The following is a 19,389-nucleotide window of genomic DNA, read 5'->3' as shown; positions in this document are numbered from 1 at the left end:
CAGTAGAGAAAAGAATTAACACGTCGATAGTGTTTGTCTTTGGTAGACAATAGTTAAAATTGTTTAATATTTAGTACGCTGTCTCCTAACAGTTAATTGTCTATTCTGTTTTACAAGTGGCTTTCATGGTCAACATTTGAAGTTAAATGCTAGTAGACTTGTACTAATGTTTGGGGGATATTTCAGGGTGTAAATTTGGGCTATGAAGGGGAAATGCTTGTGATTACATTTTCTTACATTTTATGGAATAAACTTGAGTAAATTTAGATATATTACATTCAGATTATGATCTCTACCTAGGTTTAAGTACCGTTTTTTTTTTTTTTAATTCATAACAGTTGTTTCACCAAAAGTGAACATAATAATTTAAAATTAATCTCTTTCATTTCATCAAAGTACTTTAAAATTTACTAAGTATTATCGTGTAGTTCATACATTCAATAAATATTACTGGTATTATTGTTGTTAGTATTATCCTTATCCCCACTCTGTGGATAAAGAAACTGATCAGTCTGAAGAAAGTCACTGGGCTCGTATCTAACAGATCCCCAAAGTATAACTCAGGAATTCCTGTTGTTTTCATTTACTGCTTTTCCCATAGAACATTTTATGTGAATCATTCTTAGAATAGTTAACCTATATTTTTACTTATTTCTGTATCTTTCTTAAGACCTTATGTCTTTTGTATGGCCCACAGCTGGATTAACAAATTCATTTGTCTTTTTCTGTGTTTTAGGGCAGAACTCTACTCCACTGGGCTTGTGATCGAGGACATAAGGAACTAGTCACAGTCTTGCTACAATATAGAGCTGATATTAACTGTCAGGTAAGAGCGATGAGAAAATTCACCCATTCCAGTCCATCTTAGTTCGCTGATTCCTAGAATGTCCATGTTCACTCTTGTCATCTCCTGTTTGACCACTGAACTGAACTGAAGGGTAATGAAAAGGGAACATTTTTTAAAAATGAGGTAAAATCTATATAAAGTAAAATTTACTGTACTAACGGTTTTAAAGTGTACAGTCCAGTGGCGTTAGTATATTTAACAATGTGTAGCCATCGCTACGGTCTTGTCCTAACATTTTCATCGCCCCAGAAGGACAAGGACAGTTTGTACCCATCAAGTTGTCACTCCCTATTTCCCTTCCATTCCAGATCTTAGCAACAACTAATCTTTCTGTTTCGATGGATTTGCCTGTTCTGGATATTTCATATAAATGGGATCATAAAGTATGTGGTCTTTGGCTCTGGCTTCTTTCACGGGCATGTTTTCAGAGATTATCCATGTTGTAGCACATTATTATCCATGTAATTGCACTTCTTTCCTTTTTATGACTAAGTTATATTCTATTGTATGTATAGAACACACTTTTATCCTTCATCAACTGATGGGTAATTGAGTTGTTTTCACCTTTTGGCAATTGTGAATAATTGCTGTGAACAATTTGCATACATGTTTTTGTTCAAAACTTGTTTTCAGTGCTATTGGTTCTGTACCTAGGAGGAGAATTTCCTATATGGTAATTTGATGTTTAACTTTTTGAGGAAACTCCAAACAGTTTTCTACAGGAGCCACACAATTTTACATTCCCACCAGCGATGCAATTGAAGAGTGTTTCAGTATTTCCACTTCTTCACCGATACTCGTTATTTTCTTGTTTAATAGCCATTCTAGTGGGGTGTGGTGATCTCATCAGAGTATGATTTGGATTTGCATTTCCCCAGTGAGTATTTTTTCATGTACTTGTTAACAGCTTGTCTATCTTCTTTGGAAAAATGTCTATTCAAGTGTTTTGCCCTTTTTTAAACTGAGGGGCTTTTTTATATTTAAGAAGTAAAAGTTCTTATATTCTGGACCTTAAAGCATTATCAGATGTATGGTTTGCAAATATCTTCTCCCTTTCTGGGGGTTGTCTTCTCACTTCCTCATAGTGTCCTGTGGCGCACATGAAGTTTTCAGTTTTGATGAAGGTCGGCATATCTGTTTTCTTTTGTTGGTTGTGCTTTTGGTGTCATACCTAAGCAACAATTGCCAAATTCATGATTATTAAGATTTACCATGCACCCCTAGAAACTCTGTACACATAGGTAACTCCCCATTCCCCCGCCCCCCCATAACCCTAGCAACCACCATTCTACTCTCTCTCTTCATGAATTGACTACTCTAGAGACATCATATAAGTAGAATCATACAGTATTTGTCCTTTTGTGACTGGCTTATTTCATTTAGCATAATGTCTTCAAGGTTCATCCGTGTCGTACCATGTGGCAGAATTTTTTCCCTTTTTAAAACTCAATAATGTTGCATTGTATGTATATACCATATTTTGTTTATCCAAATATCCATCTACAGACATCCAGGTTACTTTCACCTTCTGGCTATTGTGATTAATACCTCTGTGAATATGAGTAGCAAATGTTTGTTTTGAGTCTTTGCTTTCACTTCTTTTGAGTATATATCCAGAAGTGGAATTGCTGGATCATATGGTAACTCTTTAATGTTCTGAGGATCACCATACCATTTCCACAGTGGCTGCACCATTTTACCTTCCCGTCAGCAATGCACAGATATTCCAGTTTCTCCACATCCTTACCAACACTTGTTAGTTTCTGTATTTTTGATATTAGCCATCCTGGTGGATGTGAAGTGATATCTCATTGTGGTTTTGATTTGCATTTTCCTAATGATTAATGATGCTGAACATGATTAATGCTGACCAGTTAATATTGGCCATACGTTCATCTTCTTTGGAGAAATGTCTGTTCATGTCCTTTGCCCACTCTTTAACTGAGTTGTTTGGGGTTTTTTATTGTTAAGTTGTAAGGTGTGTTACTCACTCAATCATGTCTGACTCTTTGCAACTCCATGGACCTGTAGCCTGCCAGGCTCCTCTGTCCATGGGATTTCCCAGACAAGAACACAGAAGTAGGTTGCCATTTCCTTCTCCAGGGGATCTTTCTGACTCAGATATTCTGAGTATCAGTCCCTTATCATATACACAGTTTACGAATATTTTCTCTTATTCTGTGGGTGGTCCTGCACGCTGCTGATAATAGTGTCCTTTGATACACAGCAGCTTAAAATTTTGAGGAAGTTCACTCTCTTTTTCCTTTTGTTGCCTGTGTTTTTGGTGTCATATCCAAGAAGTCATTGCCAAATGCCATGTCATGAAGTTTTTCCCCCATATTTTCTTTAAGAGCTTTAAAATTTTAGCTCTGTTTTTTGACCTGTTTTGAATCAAAGGTTACATAAGGGTCCAGCTTCATTTTTTTTTTTTTGCATGTGCACTTTCAGTTTTCCCAGGGCCATTCATAGGTGGAAAAGACTGGGTCCTTTCTTCACCAAATGGTCCTGACACCCTTGTCAAAAACCATATGACCATATATGCAAGAGTTTGGGGTCTCTATTCTATTCCATTTGTCTATATGTTTGTCTTTATGCCGGTACAACACTGGTTTAATTACTATATCTTTGTAGTAAATTTTGAAATTAGGAAATGTGAGACTTCCAACTTGTTTTTCAAGACTTTTGGCTGTTCTGAGTCCTTTGTGTTTCCATGTGAATTTTAGGATGGATTTTTCTCTTTTTTACAAAAAAGTCATTGGGGTTTTGATAGAGGTGGCATTGAATCTGTAGAGCAATTTGGGAGTACAGTTTTCCCCTGTTCTCTGAAAGTAAAGCAAATGAAACATTTTGTAAGACAAAATGATGGAAAGCGAAGAAGCAGTTACCTGAGGACACATCTTGCTAATGCATGCACAAAATAAACTGAGATAAAGCACTGGCGCGGGCACAGTTAAAAGTTAAGGTGGCCTAGTGCTGAGATGCAGAGCGTAGTTGCTGGAGGAGGAGGAGGAGCACTGCTCTTGGTGCTCTGAGTGCGCACTCCTCTACAGTGCCAGCTGCAAAACGAAGACTGAGTGCTCATTTTGCTTTTTGCCTGTTTTTGTAAAAGCAAAAGTCCTCTAGACTTTTTTTTTTTTTTTTTTTTGGTTAGCAAAACCAGGTACTAAGGTAGGTCTTTAGTAAAGTGAAGTGGCATAAAGCAGACTTTTAAAAGCAGGGCTACTCATATTGTCATTTTAACAGTGGTTAAGTCTTCCAGTCCGTGGAATGACTTTTCTTTATTTGTGAGTGACTCTAATAAATTAGAGAATTTATCTCAAAACTATTTTATAATTTTCAGTGTACAATTCTTTTGCCTCCTTGGTTTGGTCTATTCCAAAGTATTTCATTCTTTTTTGCCACTACTGTAAATGAAACTGTTTTCTAAATCTCACTTTCTGATTATTCATTGTTAGTGTTTAGAAATGCAACCGGTTTTTGTGTGTTGATTTTATATCCTGCAACTTTGCTGAATTTCCTTAATAGTTCTAACAGCTTTTTGTGGAAGCTTAAAGATTTTCTGCATATAACATATGTTGTCTATGAACAAAGATATTTTTACTTCTTCCTTTCCAGTTTTGATGTCTGTTATTTCATTTTCTTGCCTAATTGCTCTAGGTCTTCTAGTACTATGTTGAATAAAATAGTGAAAGTGGGCATCCATGTCTTATTCAGGAGTTTGCTTTTTAATTTAGTGTGTCAAATAAAAAATGCTTTTCCTTTTCATAATATTTGTTGTCATGTACATCCATTCCACTTTAGCCCATGACCTCACCCTGAACTTTTAATCAAGTCTGAAATGTTTGGTTCTAACTATACTCTCCAGTTCATTTCACTCTAAATCTTATTTGACCTTATGGAAATCCCTAGTGCCTTGACTGATTACTTCTTCCATTTTAGCTCATTTGTCCACTCTCATGCTATTATTGTGTTCAACTTTATTCCCATCCCCTATTTTTCAGCTATGGTAACCATCTGGCAAAACTTTAATTCTGATTAATCCAGTTGCCTGGCTTCTATACATCTACATTTTGGCTCTAGGCAAAGCTAGGAAGACAAAATCACCCATCCCTGATACTATCAAAAATGATGGTATCAGTCTTTAATTTTGGCTGGCATGTCTTAATGGTCTTTCTTATTCTCACATTTTCTCCTGTTTCACAGACAAAATAGAAGAAATCTTTATCAACAATATGTTTCTCAGCCAGTAGTTGCACCAACGTATATTTCTTCCTGTCTTCTCAGACGGTTAAAACTTGCAGTGCATGCTCAGTTGTGTCTGAGCCTTTGTAACCCTATGGACTGTAGCCTACCAGGCTCCTCTGTCCATAAAATTTTCCAGGCAAGAATACTGGAGTGGCTTGCCATTTCCTCCTCTAGGGGATCTTCCCGACCCGATGATCAAACCCACGTCTGGTGCACCTCCTGCAGTGCACCACCGGGGAACTTACTCTCAACTACCACTCCCAACGTAGCACATCGTGTACATGTCTATATCCTCACCCAATAACTGGCACCAACATCCACCCAGTGTTCTAGGGATCAGCTGAAGTCCTCTAGGTTCTGTCTCCTAAGTATATCTCAAATCTACCCACTTCTCTATTTCAACATTGCCAGCACCCACCATATCCTTGCTTCTAATCTTGATGTTCTTAGATGTATTTCCCACTTTTCATCTGGAGAGACTTTTTAAGATGCTAATTTGCAAATATTTCTCTTATTTTCTTTTATTGTTCTAAAATTAAATCTAAATGTGTTTTGTCCTGTGAAGCCCTTCTTGATCTGGGCTTTGCTTACCTCTCCACTTATTTCTCAACACACTCCTAGCTTATGCACCATCCCTGCGGCGATCAGTTCCACTGATTCTGAAGAACTTGACACGTTGCTCACCTGTTGGGCTTTTTAGATACTGTTTTCTCTCTTATTCATTCTCCCTCCTAGGCCTAATTTTACATATCATTTCCTCCAGGAAGCCTTCCTTCACTCTGCCCAGATAGACATCTCCACCGTCTCTTATCGTGCTCCCTGTTCTTAAGCTCATCAAAGAGCTGCCACAATGCAGTCCCCGTGTATTGTAATTCATCGTGTACATGTCTACATCCTCATCACCATCATATTCAAGTGCTAGAGTATGGTTATCTCCAGTACCCTGGATGTCTGACATATAGATGTTGCTCAGTAAATATTGAACAAAGTAATATCAGCTTATAAAGAAGCTGACAGAATGTTAGAAAAATAAATCATGAGAACCAGAAAAGGCCTAAGCATTTACCAGAACCTTTGGGTTTCCTTGTTATTTTATTAGAATAAATGTTTTTTTCCCATTAGACTTGTGTGCATTCTTCTTGGGCTAGTTCCCTAGCTTTGAGTCATAGATCAAAGTCATAACCTTAGACCATATATATTTCACTTTTTTTCTTTGTAGGTTGTATATGTACAAAGGGAAAAACTCAAAAAATGCAGACAACTAATTTTTAAAAAATTCTTTCTCCTTTGTTTCAGAACTTTTATGTATTAAGGAAAATTAGCTCTTTCTTTGTGATATAATAATTATTAAAATGTTTCTTCTAATACTTGTTATCACTTCATGATTTCTGTGATCCATCTGGAATTAGGATCACATGTATGTAATAGAAATTTTATTTTTGTCCAGATGATTAGCCAGTTCCAATAATGTTGATTGAATAATCTTTTCTCTGCTGATTTGAAGTGTCTTCTTTTTATATTCTCACTTATCTATGAATTTCACCGTGTTTGTAGCTGTTCTTCTGTTGCCTCTTTTTCTGCTCACATACTTGTGCTATGCTGCTTTAAATATTGTAGCTTCAAAATATGTTTTAATACCTGGCAGGATAGATTACTTAATTACGTATTCAGAATATTTCCTGTTATTTTTGCTTGTCTGTTTCTCTGTGTGAGCTCTGAAATTGTCTTTCTAACCCTTGCTTCCCCCAGTTACCACCAAAACAAAAACTTATTGGTGCACTCATGTCTTTAATTTGGTTTGGATTGTCAGGGGTAGTATTTTAGATGGAAGTGTCCCCAGTTTAGGCTTAGGCTGAGATTTTTGCACGTGGGTTTCTTGTATTCTATTTGTTTGAGTATTATAAGACAAACAATATAAAAAACTGCCATATGTGGTTTTATAGAATACTCTTTACCTATAGTAAAGAGTATTTTATTTATAGTGAAGAGTATTTGCAGTAAACTTCACTGCAAAGTAAAAGTTCCATGTAGCTTTTTAGGGTGAATAAGTCAGGACTATATGCCTTCCCTTGCCCTCTTTGTCGTCATATGACCACTTTGTGTTGCTCCTAGCCTTGGTTTTCCTTTGTTATTGACAATCCTGATCCATATGATCTAGCTTCAGATAAGGGACTGCTTTTGGCTTTGTCAGCTTGGGTTGCTAACACGCTTCCAAATCAGAGGGTTTTTGGAGATTTGCTCTCAAAATAGCTTTCCCCTTGTAATTTCTTCTTTGGTTTCCTTATTGAAAACTCTTTTCAAATATAGACAATACAAACATAGTAAATGGAAGGAAATGTTCATCTCCCTCATGACTCAATCTTTCTTAAACAACATTATTATTGACTGGTCTATTGGTTGCCAAAAAGGAAAATCAATTTTATTAGAAGTATTTGCTTGGCTACAGATCTTGGTACTAACCCAGCAGAGACAGGCTGATGTTATCAAGTATCTGAAGACTAATTTTTACCATTAGCCTGAAACAGAGTAGTAATTAAAGATATGTCAATGTCTACTCTGTGTTTTCCTGTCATTTTTACCTTTCAGTATATCTCATATATACTTTTATTGCACTGCAGTTTCTACATTCTGTGGCTCTGATGGAATTGAATCTTTTAATTTTATTTCTGAGAAAGATCCTTTATAGATTTCATTTGTTATCTGGCAGTATTATGTACACAGTTTTGTCTTTTCCACTGCTTGGTATTGATTTTTAGTTCAGCTCTGGAAGTTGGGTTCATAACCACATTTGAGATTAGGATATGGGTTAAATACACACACACGTACCCCTCAGACCTCTTGAGTAAATTTGATCTTTAAGTCCTGAAGAAAGATTAAAACTACTCTAAAAGCACATTTGAAAGTATCTGAATGCTAAAGATTTATTGCTAGACTTCTCAGATTTATCGTAAAGTAACGTGAAAGAAGTAAGTGGGGTTTGGAGAAGAGGAGCACCGATGGTGTTGAACGTCTGCACTCTGTACTGGGTATTAAGCAATTCAAAAGGTGAATATTTTGAGTGTTACTGAAATGTCTGAGGACTTTGTGGTGTATAAATTATGTGAATTTACGATTTATATAATGGCATGGAGCAACATGCCCTCCCACACAATACTTTGGTGACTGTGTGTTAAAGAAAATTTTGAAAATATGAGATTCAACTAAATTTATTGTGGTGACCATTTTGTAATATATACAAAAATTGAATCATTGTTGTATACCTAAAACAAATGTTATATGTCAGTTATATCTCAATTTTAAAAAAGAATACTTGTGAAATGAAAGAATAAGTAAACCTGAAAAAAAGAAATTCTATATGCCTATGTGGTTTTATGAAATAAATGGGAAATACACACACACACACACACACACACACACACATTTTAAAGAATGGGGATAGTGACCATTCTAGATTTATCCCAGTGTTGTAGGGCTTAAAATGATGAAGTAGTCCCACTACCTCAGAGCTGTCCTCCTGGTTCTTGGCCAAGTCTGCTCTTTCCCAAGTTCACCAGGCATTTTGCTGCTAACACAGCCCTTCTAAGGCTACTATTTATTATGTCGCTGACCTACTCAAAACTCTCTAATGACTGCATTGCTTATAGGATAGATTCCAAACTCTATAGATTTGAATTCAGGCGGGGAGGGTGAGGGGCACAAAAGTATATAAATAAAACTATCTGTGACTCTATTATGTGTGGGGGTGGAGGGATAAGATATAAAACAGCTTTTTAGCATTTACTGTGTACCAGGCATTTTATGTATAGTCATCACATCAATCCTATAATGTAGGTGTATTATTATCTGCATTTTAGTGATAAAGAAACAGAAGTCATAGAGCTAGTAAGTGATAAAGTCTAGGCTTGAAAATGTCGTTTTGGTTCTAAAGCCCAAGCCCTTATCCTCTCCTCTGTAAATTTTGAGTGCATTTCCTTCTCATCTTTATTTGCTCTACTTACATAATATGTGTGTGTGTGTATTTTTAAAGACATTTAGTACATTATTGCACATAAATATTTTCTTCCATTCAGTGAATTGTCATTTCACTTGATTGATACTACCCTCTTTGAAAACACAAAATTTTCAATTTTGATGAAACCTAATTTATCTATTTTTTAATTTTGTTGTGTTTTTGGTATTGTTTTTAAGAAACGATTGACTTGTTAGAGATCATAGTGATTAAGCCTTTTCCTTCTAATAGTTTTATAGTGTTATCTCTTAAATTTAGGTCTTTGATTCATTTTGAATTAACTGTATTTGATGTAAGAGAGGAGACTGACTTCATTCTTTTACATATGGATATCCAGATGTTTCATTTGACACCAGAAGATAAGCCCCACAGGTCAGAAGGTGTCCAGTATGCTGCTGAGGAAGAGTGGAGGGCAATTACTAATTGCTCCAGAAAGAATGAAGCAGTTGGGCCAAAGTGGAAAAACACACAGTTGTGGATGTGTCTGCTAATGAAAGTAAAGTCTGATGCTGTAAAGAAAAATATAGCATAGGAACCTGGAATGTTAGGTCCATGAATTAAGGTAAATTGGATGTGGTCAAGCAGAAGATGGCAAGGGTGAACGCTGACATCTTAGGAATCAGTGAACTAAAATGGATGGGAATGGGTGAATTTAGTTAAGATGACCAATATGTTTACTTCTCTGGACAAGAATCCCTTAGAAGAAATGGAGTAGCCCTCCATTCATAGTCAAAAAGAGTCCAAAATGCAGTACGTGGGTGCAGTCTCAAAAATGACAGAATGATCTTGGTTCATTTCCAAGGCAAACCATTTGACATCACAGTAACCCAGGTCCATGCCCCAACCACTAATGTCAAAGAAGCTGAAGTTGATGAGTTCTACGAAGACCTACAAGATCTCTAGAATGACACCAAAAAAAGATGTCCTTTTCATCATAGGAGATTGGAATGCAAAAATAGGAAAGTCATGAGGTACCTGGAGGAACAGGCAAGTTTGGCCTTGGAGTACAAAATGAAGCAGGGCAAAGGCTAACAGAGTTTTGCCAAGAGAACACACTGGTCATAGTAAACACCCTCTTCCTACAACACAAAAGATGACTGTACACGTAGGCATCACCAGATGGTCAATACTGAAATCAGATTGATTATATTCTTTGCAGCTGAAGATGGAGAAGCTCTATACAGTCAGCACAAGACCTAGAGGTGACTGTGGCTCAGATCATGAGCTCCTCATTTCAAAATTCAGGCTTAAATTAAAGAAAGTAGGGAAAACCACTAGACCATTTAGGTATGACCTAGATCAAATCCCTTGTAACTATAGAGTGGCAGTCATGAATAGATTCAAGGAATTAGATCTGGTAGACAGAGTACATGAACAGCTATGGATGGAGGTTCATAACATTGTATGGGAGGCAGTGATCAAAACCATCCCAAAGAAAAAGAAATGCAAGAAAGCAAAGTGGTTGTCTGAGGACACTTTACAAATAGCTGAGGAAAGAAGAGAAGTGAAAAACAAGGGAGAAAGGGAAAGATATACCCATCTGAATGCAGGTTCCAGAGAACATCAAGGAGAGATAAGAAGGCCTTCTTCAATGAACAGTGCAAAGAATTAAAAAACAGAATGAGAAAGAATAGAGATCTTTTTCTGCTAGGCTCTTCAGTAGACTGTACACAACAGAGGAAAGAGTCAGTGAACCTGAAGATATGTTAGTGAAAACTTACAAAACTGACCCGCACAAAGAAAAACGAATGAAAGAAAACTAAAAAGAGCATTTCTGAGACCTTTTGAACAATTTTATAAGGTGTAACTCGTAGGCTGCAGTCCATGGTGTCGCATAGAGTCGGACACTTACTGAGCGACTTCACTTTCACTTTTCTCTTTCATGCATTGGAGAAGGAAATGGCAACCCACTCCAGTGTTCTTGCCTGGAGAATCCCAGGGACGGGGAAGCCTGGTGGGCTGCCGTCTATGGGGTCGCACAGAGTCAGACACGACTGACGCTACTTAGCAGCAGCAGCAACATACATGTAAGTGGAATATCAGAAGAAGAGTGAATAGAGCAGAAAAAATATTGGAATGACTGGCCATTTTCCAAATTAATGATACACACCAAATCACAAATCTAGGTTTGCTCAGCAAACACCAAACAGGATGAATACTATTATAAAGGGAGGAAAGTAAAAGGAGTTAAATGGAATAAGGTTTCTACATTTCATCCAAGTGGTAAAATGTCAGTAGGTAATAAGTAAATCAACTAGTAGAATAAATAGGGAAAGGAGTACAGCAGGGCTGTCTGCTGTCACCCTGTTTGTTTACTCTATATGCTGAGCACATCATGAGAAATGCCAGGCTGGATGAGTTACAAGCTGGAATCAAGATAGGCAGGAGAAACATCAACAACCTCAGATATGTGGATGATACCACTCTAATAGCAGAAAGCAAAGAGGAACTAAAGAGCCTCTTGATGAGGGTGAAGGAGGAAAGTGAAAGACCTGACTTAAAACTAAATATTAAAAAAACTAAGATCGTGGCATCTGGCCCCATTTTTTCATGGCAAATAGAGTAAAGGTGGAAGTAGTGACAGATTTTGGAGAAGGCAGTGGCAACCCACTGCAGTACTCTTGCCTGGAAAATCCCATGGATGGAGGAGCCTGGTAGGCTTCAGTCCATGGGGTCGCGAAGAGTCAGACACGACTGAGCGACTTCACTTTTACTTTTCACTTTCATGCACTGGAGAAGGAAATGGCAACCCACTCCAGTATTCTTGCCTGGAGAATCCCAGGGATGGCAGAGCCTGGTGGGCTGCCATCTATGGGGTCACATACAGTCGGACATGACTGAAGTGACTTAGCAGCAGCAGTGACAGATTTCGCCTTCTTGGGCTCTAAAATCATTGCAGATGGTGACTGCAGGCATGAAATCAGAAGACATTTGCTTCTTGGCAGGAAAGCTATGACAAACCTAAACAGCATGTTGAAAAGCAGAGATATTAATTACTCTGCCAGCAAAGGTCCGTATAGTCAAGGCTGTAGTCTTCCCAGTGGTCACGTACAATTGTGAGAGCTGGACTGTAAAGAAGGCAGAATGCCAAAGAATTGATGCCTTCAAACTGTGATGCTGGAGAAGACTCCTGAAAGTCCCTTAGACAGCAAGGAGATCAAACCAGTCAATCTTAAGGGAGATCAACCTTGAATATTCTCTGAAAGGACTGATGCTGAAGCTGAAACTCCAGTATTTTGGTCATCTGATGTGAACAGCTGACTCACTGGAAGAGTCCCTGATGCTGGGCAAGACTGAGGGCAGAATGAGAAGAGGGCATCAGTGGATGAGATAGTTGGATGCCACCACCATGAACTTGGGCAAACTTCAGGAGATGGTGAGGGACAGAGAGGCCTAATGTGCTACAGTCCATGGGGCCACAAAGAGTTGGACACAACTGGGCAACTGAACAACAACAACAATAAGTAAATAATTATAAGTTATACATACACACACATGTACATATACAGATACACACACACATGCTACATCCAAGTGGTAAAATGTCAATACCAGTAAATAGTAATAAGTTATACAAACACACACAGGAGAAATAAAACCTTTAGAATAATGATTTTAAAAGCTATAAAATATATAATAACAAACACTGTAATTGATACATAGGTGAATTTTTTAAATGAGGCCTTCTGAACCCAGAGGCTTACAAATAAATAAATAAATTATAGGCTCAATTTCTTTTAGTGATCCAAGACTGTTCACATTTTATATAGAGGTCAGGTTTAATAAGTCAGGGTTTTTCATGGAATTTGTCTATTTCATCTTAAGTTATAAAAGACAGACCTAAAATTATTCATAATATCCTCTTGCTATCATTATAGTATCTGTAGAGTGTATAGTGATCTCTTTTTAAAAACTTTCTGATACTGAAATATCAGTATCAGAATAATTTATTTTTTACTGATTATTAAAAATAATTTATTTTTTACTAATTATTCTTGCTAAGGGTTTATCAACTTTACTGATGATTTCAAAGAATCAACTTTTAGCTTTGTTGATTGTCTCCATTTTATATTTGGTGTCTGCATTGATTTTTGCTCTTTATTCTTTCCTTCTACTTTCTTTGGATCTAATATGCTCTTCTTTTTCTGGCTTCTTGACATGGAAGCTTAGATAATTTATTTCCAACTATTCTCATAGGTGTACTTAGAAGTATAAATTTCTCTTATGCATTATTTTAAATGCATGTAGCAAATTATTATGTTCTATCCAAAATATATTTTTTTTAATTTCCACTGCAGTTTCTTCAAATACAGTCACATTGGTGGTTAGGGCCTAAATATATGCATGGCAAGGGGTGGGGTAGTTTATACAATTCAATCTATTAACATTATGTCTTTATAGTTTAAGTGTGTTTGTTATAAATAGCATGTAGTTGGGTTCTGGTTTTTATCCAGTGTGATCATCTTTACCTTTTAATATTTAATTTATTTACATTTAATGTAATTACTGATATAGTTCTGTTTAATTTTACCATTTTTTGTGTGGTTTTTTTGTTTTTTTTTTTAGTTTTTCTCACCTGCTTTTTGTCTTTGTTTTTCCTTTCCAAGCCTCTTTTGTATTTGTCAAGTATTTTTTATTATATCATTTTACCTTTTTTATTGTGTATTTGTTATTCTTTAATACAAATAACTTTTAGTGGCCATGATAGAAATTACAAAACAGTCCCTTAACTTATTATATCTACCTTAAATTAATACTTTTGCCATGCCCTGAGCACTGTGAAAAATCTTAAAATGGTTTAATTCTGTTTATTTTTTTCTAGCTTGTGTTGCTATAATTATATTATACATGATATATTTTTGCTTCTCTATTTTCTACATTCCTAACAAGATAGTGTTTTTGCATTAGTCAGTAATCTTTTATCATTATTCACATATCTACCCTTTCTAATGCTCTTTCACTTCTTGCGATTTCCTGATTCTATCTGGTATCATTTTTCTTTTGCCTGGAGAACTTTAATATTTCTTGCAGTATTGACTTCTAGTGATGAATTATCTCAGCTTCAGTTGTCTGAGTATGTCTTTTCCACTTACAGTTTAGAAAGGTAATTTTGCTTGATAGAGAATTCTGTGTTGGCCAGTTTATTTTTCTGCCCTTTAGAGCTGTCATTCTATTATCTTCTAGCTCACATTTTGATTTGAGAAGTTGGCTGGAGTTCTTTTTGTTGTTGCTCTGAAGATAGTGTCTTTTATCTCTGACTGCATTTAAGATTTTTTCCTATATTTCATTTTCCAGCAGTGGTTAAGTGTTTTTGTTTATTGATATTTTAAATTCTGCTTGGGGCTCTACATTGATTTCACAATTACAGATATTATAATTTTCCAGGTCTAGAATGACCATTTGATTAATTTCACTTATTCCCTTTTTCTGTTGAAAATTTCCATCTTTTCTTCTGTTTTCTTTCACATATTTATAATGATTATTGTGAAGTTCATATCTTTTAACTTATATACCTGAATCATCTTTGAGGCTGCTGCTTTTGGCTAGTTTTTGTTTATGAATCACAATTTCCTACTTCTTCACATTTCTAGATTTTTAATTTTTTCATTTGGAAACGATTTCAAATTTATACAAATAATAAGAGTATGAGTTTTAAACCTTGAACTCAGAGTATTTTGCCAACATTATGCCCTACCACCCCTGTGCAAACAAGGACATTCTACTTTGTTGTTGTTAGTTGCCAAGTTGTGTCCTACTCTTTGCAATGCCATGGACTGCAGCCTGCCAGGCCTCTCTGTCCCTCATCATCTCTCAGTTTGCCCAAGTTCACGTCCATTGAATCAGTGATGCCATCCAACTATCTCATCCTCTGTCGCCCTCTTCTCCTTCTGCTTTTAATCTTTTCCAGCATCGGGGTCTTTTCTGATGAGTCAGCTGTTCGCATCAGGTGGCTAGAGTACTGGGGCTTCAGCTTCAGCATCACTCCTTCCAGTGAGTATTCACGGTTGATCTCCTTTAGGATTGACTGGTTTGATCTCCTTGCTGTCCAAGGGACTCTCAGGAATCTTCTCTAGCACCACAGTTTGAAAGCATCACTTCTTTGGTGCTCTGCTTCTTTATGGTCCAACTCTCACATCTGTACATAACTACTGGAAGGACCAAGGCCTTGACTATATGGACCTTTGTTGGCAAAGTGATATCTTTGCTTTTTGATACACTGTCTGGATTTGTCATAGGTTTCCTTCCAAGAAGCAATTGTCTTTTAATTTCACGCCTGCAGTCACCATCTGCAGTGATTTTAGAGCCCAAGAAGAGGAAATCTGTCACTACTTCCAGCTTTTCCCCTTCTATTTGCCATGAAGTGATGGAGCCAGATGCTGGAATCTTTGTTTTTGTAATATTGACTTTTAAGCCAGCTTTTTCCCTCTACTCTTTGACCTTCATCAAGAGACTCTTTAGTTCCTCTTTGCTTTCTGCTATTAGAGTGGTATCATCTGCATATCTGAGGTTGTTGATATTTTTCCTGGCAATCTTGATTCCAGCTTATAATTCATCCCATCCAGCTAAGGAATGTTCAAACTATCGGACATTCTATTACGTACGCATAATTCAGCCATCACAATCAATATATCACCACTGATATATTACAGCTATCTAATCTTTATACCAGATGGTCAATACTAAAATCAGGTTGATTATATTCTTTTCAGCCAAAGATGGAGAAGCTCTATACAGTCAGCCAAAATAAGACTGGGAGCTGACTGTGGCTTAGATCATGAACTCCTTATTGCCAAATTCAGACTTAAATTGAAGAAAGTAGGGAAAACCACTAGACCATTCAGGTATGACCTAAATCAAAACCCTTACAATTATGCAATGGAAGTGAAAAATAGATTCAAGGTATTACATCTAATAGAGTGCCTGAAGAACTATGGACAGAGGTTTGTGACATTGTAGAGGAGGCAGTGATCAAGACCATCCCTGAGAAAAAGAAATGCAAAGAGGCAAAACAGTTGTTTTGCCTTACAAACAACTGTGAAAAGAAGAGAAGCAAAAGGCTAGGGAGAAAAGGGAAGATATACCCATTTGAATGCATAGTTCCAAAGAATAGCAAGGAGAGATAAAAAAGCCTTCCTCAGCGATCAATGCAAAGAAGTAGAGGAAAACAATAGAATGGGAAAGACTAGAGATTCTTCAAGAAGATTAGAGATACCACGGGAACATTTCATGCAAAGATGGGCTCGATAAAGGACAGAAATGGTATGGACCTAACAGAAGCAGAAGATATTAAGAAGAGGTAGCAAGAATACACAGAAAAACTATACAAAAAAGATCTTAATGATATGCAGATGACACCACCCTTATGGCAGAAAGTGAAGACGAACTAAAGAGCCTCTGGGTGAAAGTAAAAGAGGAGAATGAAAAAGTTCGCTTAAAACTCAACATTCAGAAAAGTAAGATCATGGCATCTGGTCCCATCACTTCATGGCAAAAATAGATGGGGAAACAATGGAAACAGTGACAGACTTTATTGTGGGGGGCCCCAAAATCACTGATGCTTTTGAACTGTGGTGTTGGAGAAGTCTCTTGAGAGTCCCTTGGACTGCAAGGAGATCTAACCAGTCCATTCTGAAGGAGATCAGCCCTGGGATTTCTTTGGAAGGAATGATGCTAAAGCTGAAACTCCAGTACTTTGGCCACCTCATGCGAAGAGTTGACTCATTGGAAAAGACTCTGATGCTGGGAGGGATTGGGGGCAGGAGGAGAAGGGGACGACAGAGGATGAGATGGCTGGATGGCATCACTGACTCGATGGATGTGAGTCTGAGCAAACTCCGGGAGTTGGTGATAGACAGGGAGGCCTGGCGTGCTGCGATTCATGGGGTTGCAAAGTGTCGAACATGACTGAGTGACTGAACTGAACTGAACTGAAAATCACTGCAGATGGTGACTGCAGCCATGAAATTAAAAGATGCTTGCTCCTTGGAAGAAAAGTTAAGACCAACCTAGACAGCATATTAAAAAGCAGAGACATTGCTTTGCCAACAAAGGTCCATCTAGTCAAGGCTATGGCTTTTCCAGTAGTCATGTATGGATGTGAGAGTTGGACTATAAAGAAAGCTGAGTGCCAAAGAATCGATGGTTTTGAACTGTGGTGTTGGAGAAGACTCTTGAGAGTCCCTTGGACAGCAAGGAGATCCAACTGCTGCTGCTGCTGCTAAGTTGCTTTAGTCGTGTCCAACTCTGTGCGACCCAAGACGACAGCCCACCAGGCTCCCCCGTCTCTGGGATTCTCCAGGCAGGAACACTGGAGTGGGTTTCCATTTCCTTCTCCAATGCATGAAAGTGAAAAGTGAAAGTGAAGTCGCTCAGTCGTGTCCGACTCTTAGCGACCCCATGGACTGCAGCCTACCAGGCTCCTCCTCCCATGGGATTTTCCAGGCAAGAGTACTGGAGTGGGGTGCGATTGCCTTCTCCGATAAGTTTGATTAGTTCCCATTTATTTTTCTTTTTATTGCTTTGGGAGGCTGACCTTAGTAGACATTGTTACAATTTATGTCAGAGAGTGTTCTGTCTATGCTCTCTTCTAGGAGTTTTATGGTGTCATGTCTTATAAGTCTTTAAGCCATTTGAGTTTTTGTGCATAGTGTGAAGATGTATTCTAACTTCATTGATTTACATGCAGCTGTCCCACTTTCCTAGCACCATTTGCTGAAGAGACTGTCTTCCAATCTTGTATTCTTGCCTCCTTTGTCAAAGATTAATTGAGTATAGGTGTGTGGTTTATTTCTGGGCTATCCATTCTATTCTGTTGATTCATATCATCTGTTTTTGTGCCAATACAACACTGTTTTGATTATTGTAGCTTTGTAGTATTATCTGAAGTCTGGGAGGGTTATGTCTCCTGCTTTGTTCTCTTTTCTCAAGATTGCTTTGGCAGTTTTGAGTCTTTTATGGTTCCATATGAATTTCTGGATTATTTCTTCTAGTTTTGTGAAAAATGTCATGGGTAATTTGATAGGGATCTCATTAAGTCTGTTGATTGCTTTGGGTATTGGTAACAATATTAATTCTTCCAATCCAAGAACATGGACTATTTTTCCATTTCTTTGAATCCTCTTGAATTTCCTTTATTAATGTCTTATGGTTCTCAGCATAGGTCTTTCATTTCCATTACTTTCTTATCCGTTCTCTTATAGGTAACCAGTCTCTCTTGTTTCTGGCTTATCTTTCCCGTATCTCTTTTGCACTAATAGGCAAGTACATGACCATTTTCATTTATCCTCTCCTAATTTACATGAAAGATAACATTCTATAATCTTTTGCACTTCATTTCTTTCATTTAACAATAGGTCCTGAAAATTACTCCATATCATTTCATAAGGATCTTTATCCTTTTTTCACAGCTGCATAGTACTCTGTGTGTGGATATGTCATAGTTTATTCAACCTCTCTTCTGTGTATGAGCATTTAGATAATATCCAGTGTTTGGCACTTCTAATGCTATAACTAACAGCACTGTGCATATGTATTTTCATGTTGTTGGACATGTACCTTCAGGATAGATTCAGGATAGATTCCTATAAGTGGAATTACTGGGTCAAAAGATAAGTGCATAAAGGATTCTTTGCTCCTTGGAAGAAAAGCTATGACCAACCTAGACAGCACATTAAAAAGCAGAGACATTGCCGACAAAGGTCTGTCTAGTCAAAGCTATGGTTTTTCCAGGAATCCTGTATGGATGTGAAAGTTGAACTATAAAGAAAGCTGTTCAGTTCAGTTGCTCAGTTGTGTCTGACTCTTTTCGACCCCATGAACTGCAGCATGCCAGGCCACCCTGTCCATCAAAGAAAGCTGAGTGCCAAACAATTGATGCTTGTGAACTGTGGTGTTGGAGAAGACTCTTGGGAGTCCCTTGGACTGCAAGGAGATCAAACCAGTCAATCCTGAATATTCACTGGAAGGACTGATACTGAAGCTGAAACTCCAATATTTTGGCCACCTGATGCAAAGAACTGACTCATTTGAAAAGACCCTAATGCAGGGAAAGATTGAAGGCAGGAGAAGGGGACAACAGAGGATGAGATGGTTGAACGGCATCACCGACTTGATGGACATGAGTTTGAGTAAGCTCTGGAGTTGGTGATGGACAGGGAGGCCTGGCGTGCTGCAGTCCATGGGGTCGCAGAGAGTCGGACACAACTGAGTGACTGAAGTGAACTGATCGTATTTTTAGGTATTGCCAAGTTTCTCTCCAGAACGGTTGTACCAGATTGCATTCACACTA

General features: G+C 37.5%; 1 protein-coding gene across 5 annotated transcripts in view; it reads left to right on the top strand.

The window, feature by feature from the left end:
* The window catches only part of ACBD6 (acyl-CoA binding domain containing 6), a 205,881-nt gene that overhangs the window by 97,106 nt on the left and 89,386 nt on the right, over positions 1-19,389 (top strand). For all 5 annotated transcript variants that reach the window (XM_027565486.1, XM_027565485.1, XM_027565488.1 and 2 more), the window contains exon 6: positions 737-826. In XM_027565486.1, the coding sequence (XP_027421287.1) occupies positions 737-826 (90 nt within the window). The remainder of the gene's footprint in view (positions 1-736; positions 827-19,389) is intronic.

Source organism: Bos indicus x Bos taurus, chromosome 16 (assembly GCF_003369695.1).
Source record: "Bos indicus x Bos taurus breed Angus x Brahman F1 hybrid chromosome 16, Bos_hybrid_MaternalHap_v2.0, whole genome shotgun sequence".
NCBI lineage: Eukaryota > Metazoa > Chordata > Mammalia > Artiodactyla > Bovidae > Bos > Bos indicus x Bos taurus.
The sequence above is the reverse complement of the archived record's forward strand: the minus strand, read 5'-3'. Positions and strand labels throughout refer to the sequence as shown.